This window comes from Nasonia vitripennis (assembly GCF_009193385.2).
Source record: "Nasonia vitripennis strain AsymCx chromosome 2 unlocalized genomic scaffold, Nvit_psr_1.1 chr2_random0005, whole genome shotgun sequence".
NCBI classification, from domain to species: Eukaryota; Metazoa; Arthropoda; class Insecta; order Hymenoptera; family Pteromalidae; genus Nasonia; species Nasonia vitripennis.
The window spans coordinates 2,219,509-2,241,081 of NW_022279612.1; the positions used below are offsets into that span (position 1 = coordinate 2,219,509).

At 33.4% G+C, this 21,573-nt stretch overlaps 1 protein-coding gene across 5 annotated transcripts in view; it reads left to right on the forward strand.

Annotated features, from left to right (window-relative positions):
• LOC107981578 (sorbitol dehydrogenase) overlaps nucleotides 1-21,573 on the forward strand; it is a 157,926-nt gene continuing 136,353 nt past the window's right edge. Inside the window, exons 1-2 of one of the 5 annotated variants that reach the window (XM_031925118.2) lie at nucleotides 1-367; nucleotides 16,902-16,935. In XM_031925118.2, coding sequence (XP_031780978.1) covers nucleotides 314-367; nucleotides 16,902-16,935 — 88 coding nt within the window. In that variant the 5' untranslated portion in view covers nucleotides 1-313. Of the gene's footprint in view, nucleotides 614-16,901; nucleotides 16,936-21,573 lie in introns of all 5 variants that reach the window. The other 4 variants (XM_031925120.2, XM_032601520.1, XM_031925119.2 and 1 more) reach the window with 4 other exon arrangements.

A 21,573-nucleotide genomic window follows, 5' to 3' on the forward strand; every position in this document is an offset into this window, starting at 1 on the left:
TCGCGATTTTATCAAATAAAGCATAGTTTATTGATGTTGTTATCTGTCAGTGTCTGTATTTTTGCAAGTGTGTGTGTATGTGTGTCGGGGAAAGAGAGAGAGAGAGAGAGAGAGAGAGAGAAAGGGAGGGAGTAAGAGAGAAAATGTAGGTTCTACGTCATACCATAGTTTTATCAAGTTTTTTTTTTGTTGCGATAATAAAATCAGTAGGGAAGAAGTTCATGTAACATACGACTTGACGTCAGTCTTCGCACCAAAAATAAGTTAGTATTATTCTATTTATTTTGAATTCGCACTTTGAAAATCTATAAATATGGCTAGAAAAAATAGTGCAGCAGTACTTCACGGTATCAATGATTTACGTATTGTAAGTATTCAATCAAACCTAATAACTACAAAGAATTGTTACTATTTTCTTGCAAAATGCATGCACACAAGTACTAATATTTAAATTTATGATAACAATTATTTGTGACATTTGATTTATTCCAGTTTTTTCTTGTATTTTTGTAACTATATGTGCCTGCATGCTTACATGTGTAAGTTTTTCTATATAAAAACCAATCTACAAAAATCAAAAATAATTATTAAAGAATTTCCGTCCATTATATAGGTTTGTTGACACAACCAAATTTATTATTTGTTTCAATTATACGTTGAAAATCTATTGAAAATTGTACAATAAAAATGATATTGCTGTGTGTGTGCGTGTGCGTGTATGCGTGTGTGCGAGCGTGTGCGTATACGTGTGTGCGTGCGTGCGTGAGTGTGATTTACATATTGTGTGTAAAAAGCCGAAAATATAAAATTAAACGACATTATTTCTATTGTCTAGCAAAGTGCTTTACAAAATGTTCAAGAAGCTTAATTCTATGTATTGTTTCGCCAACAGTATCTCATCTTCGTTATGAATTTCCATTTTTACTCTTGACATTCAGTATAGAAAATCTCCCTTTACAAATATTTTACCCAGTTTTAAACTGACTTACAGGAGTATATAAATCTATCTAAATGCTTATTACGATTATTTGATTTTTATAAAATATTTAAATATAACTAAATTACTGACATGGCCATTGAAAGAAATGTCGGAGCTAGATAACTGTTTTCTTGTTCGGAAATCTAAATTATCTTAAATTGAAAAAAAAGAAAATTGTTTTATATTGTTTATATATATATTTGAAATGGTCGAAGAAATAGGATCGATAAAAATATAAAATAATCCTTATGAAAATAATGTGCAGAGAATTCTACACAGATCTATGCACAAATTTGGTCCGACTCTTTTAATTTCCAGAAAATTCTTAAAAGCAATAAAATAATATAATGAGTGCCTATATAGATGTTACTAGATAGTTACACAAAAACTATTGAATTAAGCTCCAAAACTTTTATTTATAAAAATTTTCTTTAACTTTGAATTATTTAAAATAGTAAATTTTGTCATAACTACACAAAAGTCGATTTAATGCAATCGTGAGCTTTATCACCTGAGCAAAGCAAAGCTGATATTCTTATGGGTTTAGAATTAACTGTTATTACGTGTATTGAACAGTATTTTTTTATACAGAGGTGGTGAGGGTAAACATTTTGAAAATAGAGAATTAGAATTAACGATTTGAAATTCAAAATGTATAAGCTGAGATTTTGAAATCAAAAAATTTATAAAACAAAAATGTTGAATTAAAATATTGCAAAAGAGGATATTTGTGGTTAAAATATTGCTGAAGCGATATTTTTAGTAATGTTAAAATTTAGTTTTTTGAAAATTATAGCTTTCTAATATTTTAGTACTTAAGGTGGATCTCCACTGATTTTTTGCCAAAAACTCGAAAATTTTTTATTATATATATTTTTATTTATTATATATTTTAATTGTTTATAGTTTTATGAACATTTTGAGACCAATCAGATGTAAAAACTCCAAGTTATTCCAATGTTATAGATGGTTGAGTAAAATATTTTACATTAGATTGCATACAAAAATCAAGTGGTGCGGTAGCGCCACGAAGGCGAGTTTGAGAAGCAGACGAAATCGCGGCGCCCGTGACACTACTTACTTCTATATTGGTGTTCGGATTTTTCATTATACGAACAAAAAAAATACTTATCATTACTGTTAGTAAGGTTTTTTAGCTTATTACAATGTTTTCTGAGCTAAACTATAATTTCCAACAAAAATATTAGTGAAAAGGCTGCTTATTTTTTATAATATGTGAGTGTATAATCCACAAATGCTGAAATCACGTTTTTCTTCTTCAGCCCAAAATGTGGTAGGACCGTTAAGTTAGCCGCAAGAAGTGTTAGAACCGTGAAGTTGGCCGCACAGCTATGGGTAAGGGTTAAAATATTGAAAAATAAACATTTGAAAGGAGAAAATTACAAATTAATTTATAATGAAACATAAAATTTTAATTCTCAAAATATTAGAAAGGTATAATTTTCAAAAACTAAATTATTGATTTACTACAAATATCTCTTTTGCAACATTTCGACAACAAATATCCTTTTTTGCGATATTTCAATTCAACATTTTTGTTTTATAATTTTTTTCATTTCAAAATCTCAGTTTATACATTTTAAATTTCTAAACTTTACTATTTCTAATTTTTACCCTCACCCTGGTGCATACTCTGCGTTCAGGAGCAGTAACAGTAACTAACTTGACAGGGTAGTCGAGGACAAAGTTCAGTGTTTTCAGTGCCTTGGTATAAAAATCATTCAAGGGTTGTGTCCAGGTGTACAGGGTGGCCGATGACGAGGTCTAGGTGGTGCGCTTCGTGATTTTTGGTGTCTAGGTGTAAAATTCATTCAAGGGCGGTATCTAGGTGTACAGAGTGGCCAAAAACGAAGTCTAGGTGGAGCGCTCCATAGTTTTTTGTGTCTAGCTGTAAAAATCATTCAAGAAAGGTGTCCAGGTGCACAGGGTGGGCGATGACGAGGTCTAAAATAAAAATTAGAAAGGGTAAAGATTAGAAATTTAAAATTTATATACTGAGATTTCGAAATGAAAAAATTTATGAAACAAAAATTTTCAATTGAAATATTGCAAAAGGTGATACTTGTAGTTAAAATATTGCAAAAGCGATATTTTTAAAAATTTACAAATTTAGGTTTTCAAAATTATACCTTTCCAATATTCTGGGACTTAAAATTTTACCTTTCGTTATAATTCAATTCGTAATTTTTGCCTTTCAAATATTTATTTTTCAAAATTTTTACCCTCACCTGATGACGAGGTCTGGGTAGTTCACACCGTGGTTTTTTGTGTCTAGGTGTAGAAATAATTCGAAAGATGCTTCTATTTTATTTTTACGACGTCAAATATGATATACTCAAAAAATTTACTAAAAAGGATTGGAATCTCTAAAAAAATTAACTTTTAAAAATGTAAAAGGTGAGGCGAGTTTGATTTATTTCGCAACGAAATTACAGATAGAAAAGAACTGAGATCAATGAAACAAAGTCAAGTTTATTATATTTAATCGTAATAAAGCGAGGAACAACTCTCAAGATAATTACTACGTAACTTGCCATGCCCGTTTTATTGTACTTATGGTGTTTGTATGACGTTCTAATACATAAAAAAGAAAATTTTAGTTGTTCACCAATAAGCAAAATATATAAATATAAAAATCTTTAAACGTGTTTTTCTTGTAACAAATAGAATATTTTGAAAAGAAGTTGGAATTTTTATTTAAGGTATCTGTTCTGTAAAAATTTGCCTTATTATGAATATTATTAAATTATGGTTTTTTTTAATAATTTTACTGTTTAGTTAATTCTTGATTTATTACAGATGAACAATGAGAGTTCTCGCAATGAAAAATACTAACTTTTGTTCATACGGCTCAAAATGTATGTTCAAATTTTTGGGATTGATTCAGTCAAAGCCCTGTGCGCAAGCAACTTTTCCAAAAACCTTAAATTTTAATGATTATTATTGGTTTTTATATTATATTATAACTTGAGTATATGTGATTGAAAATGACCAAAAATTGGTATGTAACCTTCTTTTATCACAACAATCAATCCCCCAAAAGCTGACAATGGATGGTGCAAAAGGTAAGAAAAATTAAAAATCGTGGAAATCCCCCTTAAAATGTTATCTTTCGTTGTAAATCAATTCGTAATTTTCTTTTTTCAAATCTTTATTTTTCAAAATATTTACCCTTACCCGATTTAAAACAAAATTTGTTTAAGAATGAACATATAATAAATATTTGTGTTATTAAGATTTGAATAACTTTTTTAAATTTTAATTGGAAATTTTCAGCGGTATTACAACGAATATTTTCGTACGATTGTGATACATTATACTGTAGCCTTGTGTACGGTGACAAAGATTCACGTACGTTTACGTGCGTGTTACGTGTAATCCGAACATTTAATACAGCATTATATGAAATCATACGCCAACATACGTGACTACGCGAAGAATTACTGGAATATACTTATTAATACGAAGATGTACAGCTTTATACATTTCAGAGATAAAGCAATTTTTTTCTGTTTCCCTTTCTCTCTCTCTCTCTCTCTCTCTCTCTCTCTCTCTCTTTTCCTCTCCCTCTTTCTCTCTCTTTCCTTGGTTACCTTTTCCGACAACCCACAAGAGTTGATTACCATGAGAACCTATAAAAGCTCTGCCTCAGCCTCGATACTTGAAATGCGACCATTTATGCATCATAACTTAAATACCAGCGGAAGAATTTTATATAAAAATAATAATAACCTGTTAATTCTAAGTGGCCTAGCAGCAGAAAGCAAAATACTCGACCCGAAATCAACTTAGTCCAAGTGCGAATTATTCTGGGTTTATAATTTAAGTATACCCCTATTGAAAAATCTCACGTGAGATCTCAGGTGAGATCTCAGGCGTGATCGCGTGATCTCACGTCAAATCTTATCTAACCAATTTTTTACGCGTTTTAAATCATTCTCAGTCAATTAGTGGCTTTTTTGAAAAATTCGAACTTTAACAATTTATCACAAATTTTGACTTAAAAAAATAAAGCCATGTACAGATGAGTATTGCTTTCTTAAGAAAATGTAAACTGTACATATTGCAAGAATTAAGAGATTGCCGGTGCATACTTTGCGTTCCGGAGCAGTAACAGTAGCTAGGTATCCAGGGTAGCCGAAGACAAGGTCCAGGTAGTGTGATTCGAAGTTTTCAGTGTCTTGGTGTAAAAATCATTTAAGGACGATATCATAGGTATACAGGGTGGCTAATGACGAGGTCTAGATGGTGCGCTTTTTAAATATTTGTATCTAAGTGTAATAATAATATATGTGGACAGCGTTCACGTATGCAGAATAACTGCAGAGATACAGGGTGATGTCCTATTTGTGTCTAACTGTACTAATCGGTGATGGAAAATGTATCATTCATTTTGTAGTTCTTTCAAAAAGTAGTAAAATTTTAAAAATAAAACCTTTTTTTGAAGGTAAAACGTCAGAACCCTAGTGGAAATAAAAAATGTAATAACGTGTAATAAAATATAAGAAAATGTAACAAATCATACCATTTTGTACGTTTTTTTTTGGATTTCGGACATTTTTTACGTTTTGTTATAGTTTGCTACATTTAATTACAATTTATTATAAATCCGTTGATCCAGGATTTCATGGGGATCTCTTTGAAACGACAAATGTAACAATACGTAAAAAAGTATATCAAAATGTAAAAAATTGTCTGTAAGCGTAATATTATATAAGAAAATGGCTACTTTTTTATATTCTTACATCCTTTTACTTTTTCTTACAATTTTTTATGCATTGTTACATTTTATTATAAAATTAATAATTAAAAAAATATATTGACTATATTAGGCGGTAAAATAACATATGTAATAAAATGTAATAAAATGTAAAAAAAAGTTAACAAATCTGAAAATGTGAGAAAGTGTACAAAAACGTATGAAAAAAAGGTCCGAAATCCAACAAAAAGGTACAGTTTCTTACATTTTCTTACATTTTTTTACGTTTTATTACAATTTATTACATTTTTTTCACTAGGGTAAGTATACATTTGTTTCATTTATTTTATTTACAATGATATAACTAACTAAAGTAATTTTCTTTACTAGCGACAAGCGCTTGTCAAAAAACTAGTGAAATCAATTAATTATGTCAGCGTCAATTATTTATGTCGAATATTATTGTTCAATCGTTGTTCAATTTGTAATTTTTATTTTTTCTCTATTGTTGATTTACTGGTGAATTCTAAACTACCATGAACGTACTTGACGGACTTGCCAGTTAACAATACCTGGTGTATGTTTTCACTGTTTAATTAGATAAAAATTAATGTGATAAAAATAGTCAAAATATTTTTGAGTTGGGTGAGCCCTTTTATTCTAACTTTGCCGCCTGGCGCGTTACGGCTGAGTCGCTTCGACAAGCCTACGGCTGCCGATATCAGCGCTCATGCGGACTCGCCTTTCGGTTGGTGCGCGTGCGCTCATTTCGCGTCGGTCGGATTCCCCTTTCGCTCGTTGCGCGCGCGCACGCTTCGCGTCGCGTGGCTCATTTCGCGTCGAGTCTATTGCGGCCACCTGCACTTATATTTATCGACAAGACTCGTGTCTCGTCGCAACATCATCTACAGAAAGTGAACATTTTTTTCGGTACTTTTGTTGTATAGTTAGTGCGTTGTATCATAGACCATGTCTCGCCATCCGGGATATGGTTTGACACCTAGACATCGTCTACAAGAAGTGAAGTTTTTGTTTGGTAAAAAGCTAAGAAAATGGTAGTTTTCTTTGTCAGTTCTTGTTACAAGATGTAACGCTTTTTATTCTAGTTCTTTGGCAGTTCTTAGGTCGAATATTTTTAACTATTTACTTCCGAAGATAGTTGATGGGCCACGTGATAAGCAATGATAAAATTTGACAAATTTATAATATCGACATGAGTAGCTAATATAATATTAAAGTTTTATAATGACACCATACAAACTTTACACAAAAATAAACTTACACCCCTGCTTAAAATTCCGGACTGAAATCGATAGAAAAAACTGTAATATATCATTTTATAGGTTATTCAATTATTAGAAACGATTTCCTGCTAAAAAACCTGGATTAAAATCGATAAAAGAAAAATGAATCGATTCTGAGACTATATCTTCATCCCAATTATTACAATTAAAAGGAATTAAAGGCATTTAAATCGATTAAAGCGTAAAATGTATGATATCGTAGTCGATTGAAAATAATTTAAAAATGTCGATTAAAATTAATTTAATTAGATAAGTATCATTATTTTATTAATTGAATCGATTTGAAATGTTCAAAAAGGAATTAAGATATAGACTCTAAAGGTTTATTTTTTCTGAATTTGAATGCTTAGTGTGTAAATATCTATGCTATCACGTATGTATGGAATATTGTAATAAAACGATAATACTTATTGAAAATTTGATATCTTCATTTCACACCATCGTTAAAAAATAGGATTAAAACGGACTAAACCGTTAAAAAAAAAACGAACGAATACGTTTCAATTCGGTTTTTGAATCCTGTGAGATAAGTTTTAATCCGAAATTGGTTTAAAATTGTTCAAAATTGTCAAATCCGTTTGAATCATTTTCAAACATTTATATCCGTTTTAACCCTGTATGTTTTTAAAATTCTTAATGTTTTAAATCTTTTCAATCATTTTTTTAAAGGATTATGCAATGCTATTAAATCCGTTTCAATCCGAATCTATTTTAATTCAAATCCATTTCAATCCGAGTTCATTTTAATCCACATCAATCTCAATCAAAATCCGTTTTAATCGATTTTTCGATTCCTCATGTAACTAAGAGTGACGCATTTCCGCGAAAAAAATTACGCCCAGCCCGACGTTGGCTAAGGTACTTCAAAAAATTAAAAAAACACATTTTTGCCATTTTCGGCCGATACTGCACCGGTACTGTGCCATTGCTGCCCACGCCTGTCCGGTACGGCGTAAAGGGCCCTATTCCGTATGCAGAGTGTCAGGGTGACTTTTTTCCAAGTCCAAGTGATCTAGAAATTAATAAATTCATTTAAAGTATTATTTTTAATAGAAAAAAAAATCTTCCTGGTTTGGATTTAAACCCTGAACCTTTAGATCCGGAGGCAAGCACTCTAGCTCGGCGCCACGGCTGCATTCGACAAATGATATTCTTATTGTTCTTATATAGTAAAGGAAACTGCATGCCGACATCGGACCAGTACAAGCAGTTTTCACTTAATGCAAACTAGCCTTGTACGTTGTAGATTCCAATAGCGGCTGCAAAATAATATGCGCTGTGGATTGCAAAAATAAAATGTTCTATAATTCTGAAAACGGCAGCAATAACAATATGCGCTATGAATTTCGATGGCGTCTAAGGCAAGGTCTGTTTTTTCTGCGAAACGTATCTTGAAATGCCTAAAGCAAAAATATTATTTTGGGCAAAGAATTTTGAGCTCAATCTGCAGCTTTACTTGTAACACTTATAGCGTCTTTTAACACTTGTTGAAGCAGACTTGAGTTGTAGATAATAAAATATTCTGGAGAAATATTCATTGTTTTGGTGATACAATGCAGATGATAGCACTGACATTCATACAAATAAAAGTAGTCTTTAAAAAAAAACAAAAGACAGTATAATAACGTTTTAGCATTTGCCTCAAAAAACATTTTTTAATTATTATATTGTAGTTTTTAGTTCTAATTAGTAGCATAGGCGAATTCTCTTTCAATATTTTTTACTATTAATCTCTTCATTTTTAATACGGGAAGTAGCCATGAGCCTTATCTGCAAATAATATACATGACTGGCTGCACGATTTGCAAAACGTTACGCAAGAAAATTTTTAATGTCTTGCTGATAAGTCTAAAGAACAGATCTGAAACGAAACGCATTGTAATTTTTAGCTGGAAGAAATTAGTAGGATAACTGTGAGTCATTCACATTTACGATCACTTCCGGTTATATTTTAGTTAACTAATAGATTACCTTCACTTTTTAGAAAGGGTTGTTTAAGGGATGAAGTGAATTATTAAAAACGGACCTACAAACAAACTTCTAAAAATTTTTCAAAAGATGTTAAAATGACTCTATCGGTCTATACGAGCACATTTAATTTCGAAATAATAGGCTATGACACTGTTTATTCTCAAAATTTGAGATCTCTGAACAGGCATACTTCTATACGTATATTATTAACTTTAAAAATTTTTGTTTCCTTCCGGTATACTTTTGTCAACTTCTGGTCGAATTCCGATGCACTGCCAGTCAACTTCCGGTTTACCCCAACATTTAGAAAGGGTAGTTTAAGGAATGAAGTGAAATATTAAAAAGACAACCTGCGATCGAAATTCTCGAACTTCCAATTTACTTCCGGTCAACTTCCAGTTCACACCTATTCAACTTTCGGTTCACTTCTGGTCAACAATACCTTCCTTCGCGTCAATACGGGCTTCGCAACTGTTTGTGAAGCTTCTCCGGGTTTCATCCACGATCTCTTTCGCACATTATTGTCGTACGTGATCCATTTTTCATCGCCGCAGTTTTTTGTTTTAAAAATGGCTCGTTTTCGTTTTGTTTCAGCAGATATTTACAAATGAAAACTCGGTCCATTAAATTTTTTGACGTTAATTCTTGTGGAACCCAAGTATCGAGCTTCTTATTGTATCCAGTCTCATGTAAATGGTTCAAAACTGTTTTAAGGTCGATGTTTAGTTCCATAGCGATGTCGCGAGATAAAATATGTCTGTCTATCTTGATTTTTTCAAGAATTTCATCGACTTTTTCAACGGTTGGCCGACCAGGGCGAGGTTCATCTTTAAGATCGAAGTTTCTGGAACGAAATTGAGCAAACCAATTCTGACACTGGCGTTCACTTAAGGGGAGGTCGGAGCTATAGCTTCGCAAACCCGCTACGGGGTATATAGTATTTCATAACTTTAAAAAAACTAAAAGTCCAATTGCCATTTTCTTTCGGTAGAATGATTCACCAATCTCAAACTTATAGCGCTCGCTCTGCTCATTATATTTATGAAAATCTAAATTAAAAACACTATGGCGCTATAGTCTTGGTTTTTTATTAAAAGCTTTATTCTAAAAGTTATAGGAAGCAAAAAACAGTGTTTTTAGCTCCAACATCCCCTTAAGCACTTATCACCATAAACACTGCACAATTTTCAACGAGCCTGCGCTGCAGTTTTCCCTTTTCGGAAGTAGAAAAGCAAAATGTGACGAAAGTTGCCTTCTGGAATCTCCATTGTCAAAGCGCAATAATTTTTAATAAAACGAATGACGCTACTTTGTACTTTAGAATATTCTATAGATTTCAAACTTTGAAAAATGATATAGTGTGGCTTCAATGAATAAGCATTACTATAGATATACAACTTTAACGCCATCCATTAGGAAGAACCGACATTATTTCTTCCCCATATACACACGCACACATACACATATGGGGATAAAATAATAAATAATAAAAAAAAATAATAATATATATCGTCGCTCCCTACGAAGAGTAGCACTGTTCAAATTTTCTTTCATAAGTAGCACCACTGATTTGACGCACACTAGACTTGCGCAATTGCCGCAAAAACTAGCACAACTCAAACTTTAAACAACAATTTTCTATAAAATTCTCCCGATTTTTGCAAAACTGTCCCTAATGAAAATTTTTAAATATTCATAATTTACAACTTTATACCGAATTTAAAATTGTTTTGCCAAATACAATAATTTTTTACAAACATTTTTTTAAATTCTTCACTGTTTTAGAAATTTCCGAAACTTTTTAAAACTTTGAGGTTTGTCTGTCTTTGTCCAAGGTTTCCATGAACTTAACCAACCCAATAATCCAATAAAAACGTAAAATACTCACATTTTAAGTAATATAAGTCGCGAGTTGTGCTAGTCTTCGCGGGAAATACGTGAGTTGTTCTACTCTTGGCCGCATTTCTGAACTGTGCTACTCTTCGTGGCAAATCGTGAGTTCAAAATTGAAAGTGTGATTCAGATTGTTGACGTGATCGGAGATAACAGTATTTCATACATTCAAGACTCTTAACATCGAAACTGTACCAAAAATAAATAGCCAAATAAAAAACATCATTATAAAAGGCTAAGATAAGAAAGACAAAGATCTAGAAAACAACGTTGTCTATAAACTTGAATGTAATGATTGCTCTGCCACGTATGTAGGCCAAACAAAAAGGGAATGTGTGTATACGTATAAATGAACACAAAAAATCGAAAAATACTGTTATCTCCGATCACGTCAACAATCTGAATCACACTTTCAATTTTGAAAACTACTACATTAAAGACAGAGAGATCAATTTAAATAAAAGACTAGTTTCCGAAATGCTACACATACACCTACAAGAAAACGGTATTAATAAGAAAGAAGATACTCAAAACTTAAATACAGTATACACACACCTTATACACCAGCTGGAAATAAAACAAACATAAGCTAGGCTCTGATGTCAATAGCGGAAGAAATTGTCAAAACGGCCGCTCGCCTCTCTTCTCACTCTTCACTCTATATAAACACGACGAAAATCTCGACTCGCGCGAATTAGAATTGAACACTTTTCACCTACGTTCCCCCCGCCACGCGGCGGGAAAGCGCCTTCTCGACAAAACTTTGTACTGATGATCTTCTCCATAATTGTAAGTTCTATTCTTCATACTGTACATATATTGTTTACAACAAGTTTTTAATAAAATTTTTTCACATCCGTCTCCTGATGAGAGCGGCATTGTCCGTCGAAAAGAGAAAATGTCTTAAAGTTCTTTCTTTCTTTTCTCAACACACAACCTGCCTTGGGAAGACCCATAGAGACAAACAAATATTCTTGATCACCACCGAGGGACAACATCAGATAGAGAAAAACCATTTTCTCTAAAAATATTATGGATCATATTTCTTTTTAGATCTGTAATTTTGTTTCAATCGAAATTATTATGTTACATACTATTATTGACATGCACTGTAATATAGAATAAATGAAACTCGATTAACCGTTTACTTTTGTTGAAAGCTAATACTTTTGAGACATTACATTTTTTTTCAATCAAACTTATTAGAAGTATCTGAAATATGGTCTAGAAATAAAATCACTGTCGATGATTCAATGATTTATTATCTACTAAGTTTACTTAGCTCCATTTTCAAAGCATAAAATAATTTTTTATATATATATATATATATATATATATATATATATATATATATATATATATATATATATATATAGAAATATTGTCTTACAAGGAAAGGTACCCAACCCGAACTCACCGATTTTGATGATTTTCATATATGTTGTAGAACATAAAAAAATAAGAGACACGTATTTTTTTTTATCGGCTAATTTTCACTTTTAAGGGGTAAAAACCTCCCCTAAAGTTAACCCCCAAAAAGCGTTTTTTTTTAAATATCTCGGCTTAAAATTAATATTTTTCAATGAAACAAATTGGAGGTTATTTCTTACAAAAAGAGCAAGTATTTCATGGTGATTTGAAGAGTAAGGGTAGCATCCCCTATTTTTTAGGGGTTGAAAACATATATTTTTTGGCATAATTTTATAATAAAAATGTTTAAACCGACTAAAAAAAATTGGAAAAAATGTTTAAACATCCTTAATAACAAAATTTAGTTGACGTCTTTCGGTGTTTTCATAAATATTACCCCTAAGGGGGTAAACCACCCCTAACACAAAATAACTGTAAATATGTAATTCAATACATAATATTTCGTAGAAAGTTTGTATATAGAGGTTTTCGAGGTCGCTGATTACAAATCTGTTATCAGATTTTGAAAATTCAAAATGGCGGATCCAATATGGCGGACGGAAATATCGAAAAAAAATTTTATATAATAAAAAAGTTTTAAACGACTAAAAAAATTGGAAAAAATTTGTAAACATCTATAATAAACAAATTAAGTTTTTCGATTTTTTCATAGATTCTACCCTTTAGGGGGTAAACCACCCCTAACACAAAATAACTATAAGTATACTTCAATCCATAATATTTTGTAGAAGGTTTGTATATAAGGGTTTTCGAGATCGCTCTTTGCAAATCTGATATCAGATTTAGAAAATTCAAAATGGCGGAACCAATGTGGTGGACGAAAATGTCGAAAAAAAATTTTAACTTTCATAAAAACTTGTTATAAATGTGTTATCTTTGTAGCCTGTACATGTGAACTAAAGATCCTTAAACCCTAAACCCCTAAAGAACAAATAGGCTAAATGGTTGTGCTTTTTAACCAAACTACCTCAAATTCCTAAATTTGTAAACAAGAAAATTCTGTGTGTGAAGCAGTTTTATAATTTCCGTAGAAATTGTTATCAGAATGTTATTGAAATTCCTTTGTTGTAAATTCAACTTATAATGTATTTTTGTTTATAATATTAGAGTATAATAATAATCTACAATCTTTTATCTTTTGCCATAGTGCATTTTTTGTATTGAGCATAAAATATATTATTTTACGATGTTTTTACAATAATGGTAGTCCTCATAAAAGTGTTTAAAGCACAATGCTTTTTTGCACCAACCACATCGTACAATTGCAATGTTTGTGCACCCTTCTATTTCACAATGTGTTGCACAAGACTTTCCAAAACTGAAATCTATAGGATTATCAAATTTATCTGGTTTTTCATTGACGTAACCGCTTTTATACCAGGAATATTTAAACAAATCTATATATCTCGGCGAAGACAGTTGGTTGTGAACCAATGATTGAAGTTTAATTATATTATTTCTCACATGTAAATTCATATCATGATCCATTACATTACATTATCAGAAAATGTTCGGACAAAGTTTTTCCAAATTCGGAATCCATAGACATCAAGTGGTTGTATTTTTCCTGTGGTTCCAGTTGGAATTTTTTTATGTTAATAATTTTATTTTGTGGCATTGTTTCTTCTATAACTTTGTCACAATGACCACTCCAAGAATCAAGTAATAGTATTGAGTGATGGCCTACATAGGGATAAAATATTTTTTCCAACCAGATTTTGAAGTGATCTGCAATTAAACGACTTACTAATTAACTGATCAACGATATTACAATGTAAAAATTGTTATTAGTTCCCTTACTTGTTGTTAATTTTCCAGATTTGGATGCTTCCACATACACGTTTTCTGGTCTAAATATGTTTTGTTCTACAATAGGGCCAAACTTGCCACTTGGTTCCTTTAAAACAAGAAATAGCGGTGACAACAGTTGTCCAGTAGCTGATATTAGTGGCTGTATAGTATAACTATGCGTTGTTGCTGAAATTGACTGTACCAGACATTGCACTTGCTTTTCTCCTTCTACTGCTAATGTTCTTCCAGAATGCATTTCTAGCTGAAATCCGCTCTGATCTGTATTATACAAATTTTCGAGTCCAATCCTTGGTATTCACGATTTAACGTCATCGATAAATGCTTCAGCTTTAGCCGTAAGTTCTGCACTACTTTCTAGTGTTTTTCTTGTTATGAACTTATTTATTTTCCTAGAAACTATTCGGTGTGCTTGCTTAAATTTGAGTAACCAATGTTTAGAAGCTTTGAATCTAATATCATCAAAACCAATTTCTTTTTTAGCTTGTAACGCCCATCGAATTATATCTTCATCATGGATAATTGAACCACTGTCGAGAGCTGCTTGAAAATTATCCAGGGTATACTGACAAATTTGTGCTACTTTTTCTCTATACGTGCCACCTTTATTAATTGAATGAGCCCAACGACGTAGCTGACTAATAGATGATACTTTTTTGAATCTGTTTTGCACTGTTTTGAGACTTAAATTTTGCTTCGTTTTGCTACTTCTCCAAAATTCTACAGCTCTTTTTTTGTATTCAAAATCTAGTTCTTCATTATCTGCTGTACATTGATTTGTTGGTGCTATATCCGGATCAGGAAAATGATGTTGCACTTCATCTTCAATTATTTCCGCATTATGGTCTTTATACTCTTCTTGAAAATCCAAAGAGTCATCAGTAATCATTTCTACATCGTTGAAATCATGTGTTGCATCTATTAAAATTTCTTTTATTTTTTCGGCCAACTCTGTTTCGTGATAATTCGTGACACTATCTGGTATGTTTAACGCTTGAAAGTATGCTAATAATAAGTTTAGAACGTTTAACGGATTAATTTTCATTTTTCAATCTAAAATGAAAACAAGCGGTAAAATTTATACAAGCTGTGTTTTTGCATGTAAAGCACGACTGCTACATTTCTACCAGAATAAAACGAGTGAATGTAAATTGAATCAAATCATTAATTTATGCATTTTTGATAAATTCATTAAATCGTAGCAAATAGTATTATTATGGAATTCCAGACTGTAAATATTTTACTATAGATACAATAATCATTACTTCGAGAATTCATCTAAAAAACTTTCGGCTTACGAAATAATTGTAACAATGAAAAACTCCCAAGTTTGACAACATTAAATTTTATTACAAAACGCAAAAGAGTTTGATAAACTAATTTTATTAACCTATGTTTTTTCATTTGCAAAAAAGTGTGGACTTTTTGAATTTATAAAATTATATAATTATGCAATTTACGAAATACTTTATAATTTATGAAATTACTTTTGAAATTATGCTAATTTATAAAAGCAGAAAAATAAATAATCTTTGATTGAAACATAAAACGAGACGTTATTTGTTACATACAAAATGATAGAATAAAATATCGGTAATATGTCTATACTCGTGTCTACGGTAAAGCATAGGCCTTCGGCTTGTCTGGAGGTTAGGGGTTTGGAGTCGTTTGGTTAAAAAGCACAACCATTTAGCCTATTTGTTCTTTAGGGGTTTAGGGTTTAAGGCTCTTTAGTTCACATGTACAGGCTACAAAGATCACACATTTGTAAACAAGTTTTTTTGAAAGTTAAAATTTTTTTTCGACATTTTCGTCCACCACATTGGTTTCGCCATTTTGTATTTTTAAAATCTGATATCAGATTTGTAAAGAGCGATCTCGAAAATCCCTATATACAAACCTTCTACAAAATATTATGGATTGAAGTATACTTATAGTTATTTTGTGTTAGGGGTGGTTTACCCCCCTAAGGGGAAGTATCTATGAAAAAACCGAAAAACTTAATTTGTTTATTATAGATGTTTACAAATTTTTTAGTCGTTTAAAACTTTTTTATTATATAAAATTTTTTTTCGATATTTCCGTCCGCCATATTGGATCCGCCATTTTGAATTTTCAAAATCTGATAACAGATTTGTAATCAGCGACCTCGAAAACCTCTATATACAAACTTTCTACGAAATATTATGTATTGAATTACATATTTACAGTTATTTTGTGTTAGGGGTGGTTTACCCCCTTAGGGGTAATATTTATGAAAACACCGAAAGACGTCAACTAAATTTTGTTATTAAGGATGTTTAAACATTTTTTCCAATTTTTTTTAGTCGGTTTAAACATTTTTATTATAAAATTATGCCAAAAAATATATGTTTTCAACCCCTAAAAAATAGGGGATGCTACCCTTACTCTTCAAATCACCATGAAATACTTGCTCTTTTTGTAAGAAATAACCTCCAATTTGTTTCATTGAAAAATATTAATTTTAAGCCGAGATATTTAAAAAAAACGCTTTTTGAGGGTTAACTTTAGGGGAGGTTTTTACCCCTTAAAAGTGAAAATTAGCCGATAAAAAAAAATACGTGTCTCTTATTTTTTTATGTTCTACAACATATATGAAATTCATCAAAATCGGTGAGTTCGGGTTGAGTACCTTTCCTTGTTAGTATTGTTTGGAATCTTGAGATGAAACAAAAAAATATTAAGACGAGTATTAAAATATTGTGAAGTCTTAGAGATAGCTCTAATGAATCTTATCTGTTTTATTATTAATCATGACAATTATTATTTTTAGGAGCCAGTGGATATTGTAGAACCGAACGATAATGGTATGTATTCCTGAAATATTCAAATATTGTGATTTATTATTTAAATCATACAAAAAAAATTTTGAATTTAATTTTGCTATTGAATGAAGAAGCTTGAGATAATAGCCGGTGAAGAGTTCACTACATAAAATGACTATAAATTATGTAACGAAGTACGTGCAACAATCGTGGATAGCGTTAAAGTTGGAAGCTTCCAATAATCATACTAACGAACAGTATTCATAGGTAGTTACAAATTGCAGGAGACAGCATTATCAATTTTTGTTTGTATATTTATTTTAGACCTGTTTAGATGAATTTGTTAGTTATCTTGAAGCGATTTATAATTGTTGAATGGTTATAATAAATAAATAAGACAGGGCTACAATTAGCTTATTTATTTAATGCAGCGTTCTGATATCTTGCCAGGTGGGCAAAAAGTCACACAAATATAAGATGAATTTATACGTATACGTCGTGAAGCATGCGTGTCGTAGAGTACAGTAGTTGACTGCTCGGCGGTCCGACGCCAACTGGCCGATCGAAGGGTTATAGAATTAACGCACGATCAGGTGAAAACAAAACGAATCGCGAAGTTAGAGCAAGACAACGCGAACACCTAGTCGTACGCAGTCATAGTCGACGCAAGAGCCAAACACAAGTATGGGAAATACACACATATGTACACACGCCATTATTCCTATATGTTATCACTCCTCCTTTTCACATACTATGTTAAAAAAAATGAACATACATCATGAATCATGCACACGCTTAAAACAAGTAAAATAATCTCTTATGCTATTGCTTGGTAAATCATAATTTCTTACATAGGCCAATCTCGGTACACAAACGCTCGAATACAATGTTACCCAAAACCTTTGTACATATGTCCGCCAGATGGTTTTCACTCGGTACATAAACTGGCTCAATTTCACCCTTTTGATACTTATGCCTTATGAAATGATATCGAATGTCCACGTGCTTCATTCTTTTATGAAACTCTGGGTTTTTTATTATACGAATTGTGCTTTGGTTGTCAATAAATAAGGTGATCGGACCATCACACGGACATTCAATATCAGACATTAGCATGCGCAACCATACAATCTCATGCGTAGCACAACTTGCGGCATTATACTCGGCTTCGGCCGTGCTAAGGGCAACGGTGCTTTGCAGCTGCGAGTTCCATATGACGGCGCCTTTTGACAATTTTAATATACACCCAGATGTGGATTTTCGTGTGTCAACATCCCCCGCATAATCTGCATCGCTGTAGCATTGGAAATCAACAAAATTTTCGCATTTCTCATACATGATACCCATATTGACCGTTGCTTTTAAATATCGAAATATTCGCTTTACAGCTGTCCAATGGTTAGACTTAAAATTGTTAAGATATCTACTTAATCTATTTACGGCATATGCCAGGTCAGGCCTAGTCACATTTGCGAGGAACATAAGTGAACCTATCGCTTGTCGATAAGGTACGCTTCGGTTATTTTCATCTGAATTTCCGCTTATACCAAGATCAAGGCTCCCATCCATGGGTGTTCTTACCGATTTGCATTCATGCATGCCAAATTTTTCGAGTACACGAATTGAGTAAACTCTTTGATGAATGAACATTTTATATTTTTCTCGATCTCTTACGATTTGAACACCCACGAATGTAGTCGGATCTTCAGTCGTTGTTTCGAAACTCTCTTTCATCGCTTCAATTACAAAATCAAGTGTGGATTTCGATTTTGCCATAATTAGGCCGTCGTCAACAAATAATGTTAAAATTACTTTACAATCATTCACTCTCCAGATATAAACAGACGGATCTGACTCACACGAATTAAAATCCTACTTGGTTAAAAACTTTACAAACGTTTGGTTCCAGCATCTAGACGCTTGCTTGAGGCCATACAGGGCTTTATTTAGCTTACATACCAAATCATTCTGTTTGCACGAAATCTGAAGCCCTTCCGGGATGCGCATATAAATATCATCTTGCAGCCGGCCGTACAAAAACGCGGTTTTTACATCGAACTGCATCATCTCTAAGTTCTCTTGAGTCGCATGCGCTAGGATGATTCGCAGTGTATCGTATCGCACTACAGGCGAGAAGGTCTCGTCATAATCGATACAATATTGCTGGCGAAAACCTCTAGCACAGAGTCGAGCTTTATACCGATTCACGATACCGGATTTTACGGATTGAATTTTAAAAACCCAATTAGAGTCTATTACGTTGCTGTTCGAAGGCCGTGGTACCAGCGTCTATGTGCCATTCCGTTCATGTGCCTGTAATTCATCTTGAATGGCTGGTTTCCATTTATCTGACTCCGAACAGTTGATAGCCTCGCTGAACGACTGTGGCTCGTTCAATTCCACAAGATTCGCCTGGTATCTATCGGGCTGTTTTAGCATGTCCCTGCTTCGCAATCTTGGTGTTCCTGTATGTGCAGCTCGTGGATCACTGTACGAAGCTTCCTGAACGTGTGGTTGCTGGTCAGCTGTTGGGTTGCTTTGCGCAGCTCCCTGCTTTGGTGGCTCCTCGTGCACCTCTTCATGGACTTCTTCCGGTTCGACATTGGTTCGCACATCATCATGACGCGGCTCATCATTATACAAGAAATCAAAAGCAATCGTTCTTTTCGTATCCTTGTTCTCACCACTGAGCTTTTCTTCTCTGAAAGTAACATTAGGTGAAACGATTACCTTCTTAGTTTCGGCATCATAGTGTCGATAATTGCACGAATCGTTCTGGTAGCCGACCAGGATCATCTTCTTCGCCTTATCGTCGAGTTTCTTCCTGAACATCACCGGTATAAGCGCATAAGCCGTAGCACCGAAAACTCGCAAATGTGAAATTACAGGCTTCTTGCCTATCCAAACCTCGTAAGGTGTAACTATTTCACATTTTTGATTCGGGGTGCGATTCAACAGGTACACCGCCGCTGCTACTGCTTCACCCCCTAGATGATGTGGCAGATTTCTTGCGTTTATCATGGTCCTTACACACTCTACGATCGTGCGATTTTCTCTCTCTGCATGCCCGTTCTGCTGCGGGGTGTAGGGTGCTGTTGTCTCGTGAATAATGCCTTTCATCTCTATGAATTGCTTCATTTCTTTGCTGCAGAATTCAAGGCCGTTGTCAGTCCGTAACCTCTTTATAGTGTAGCCACGCTGATTCTGTATCAGTGCTTCAAATTTCCTGAAATTATCATACGTATCAGACTTCTGTTTTAATAAATATACTACCCTATAGCCAGACGCGTCGTCCTTAAAATTCAAGAAATAACGCGCGCCACCAAGAGAATACACCGGCATAGGTCCACACAAATCGGCATGGAAAAATTCTCCCACCTGATATTGGGAGTTGACCTCGCCAGACTTATTGAAGGGCAGCTGATGGGACTTTGAGAGATTGCAGTCCTCGCAGAAAAAATTCCAGTCACCTTCTAGCTTCGCCCCAGCCACCATTCCGCGGTCAAACATGCTTTTGAGTGTAGCCTTGTTTACGTGTCCACACCTCTGATGCCACGTCAATGCGTCCGTAGATACAACGTTTCCTTGATAATTCCGGGTCACGCGAATGAGCATCTTGTACATGCTGTTTTTTTCTTTTACTCCGAGTGCCATGTAATTGCCGTTACGTAGAATCCTGACCTCGTCGCGCGTAAATCTTAGTTCATATTCGGCACTTTCGCGCAATGTGACCAGTCATCCCACAAGCATAACATCTTATATTTTTCCGTTGGCCTGGGTTTGACTGTGGATTAGACACCGTGACTTTTGAATCCGCGCTTTTCGTAACCGCCAGTGCTGACAATTCGTCCTCTTTATCGGAAAAACGCTTTTCTTCTTTCTTGTAGCACATCGAGCTTTTGGTTATCCGAATCGATCATGCTCCATGCTGAGACGAATGCATCAAATCTCGACGGCAAGCCGTCTATAATTTTTGCAATGATCGCTAATTCAGACTGCGCTTCTCCAACATCTTTTAATGCCCGCGCTTCATTGCGAATTTTTGTAACGTATCTAAGCATTGTCTCACCCTGGTCCTTTTTCCGTATCCTGTGAAACCTCTGTAGCAGTGCAAGTTTGTTGGTGTCCGATTTTTCTTCGTATATGTTTTGCAGTAATTTCCACATCTCAATCGCAGAATCACATGCTACAAGATTTTGGAGTTGATCCGGTACAACCGATGTTGATAAAATGTACTTAGCCCGAGCGTCGTCTTTCCTCCATTTAATTTCGTCTTCGGACTTCTTCCCAGTCTTCTGGTCCATTGCCTCGGGTTTCTTCCTCTCGTCCGATATTATGTCGTCAAGTCCGTTAGCCACAAGTACTGCTTGAATTTGAAACTTCCACAGTTGATAGTTAGAACCATCAAACTTGGTCATATGCTGCATACCGATGTCGGCCATTTTTTTGTTTGTTTTAAATACCGTAATTACTTATGGATACTCCGCGTAAAAAAATGGATACACCGCCGAGCCACGAACACGCACTAGCAAAACTTTGCTTATACAACAATACTCACGACTCCGTGTTACTTAATATCGAAGACTGGGCCCATAACCTATTGAATGGTTATAATAAATAAATAAGATAGGGCTACAATTAGCTTATTTATTTAATGCAGCGTTCTGATATCTTGCCAGG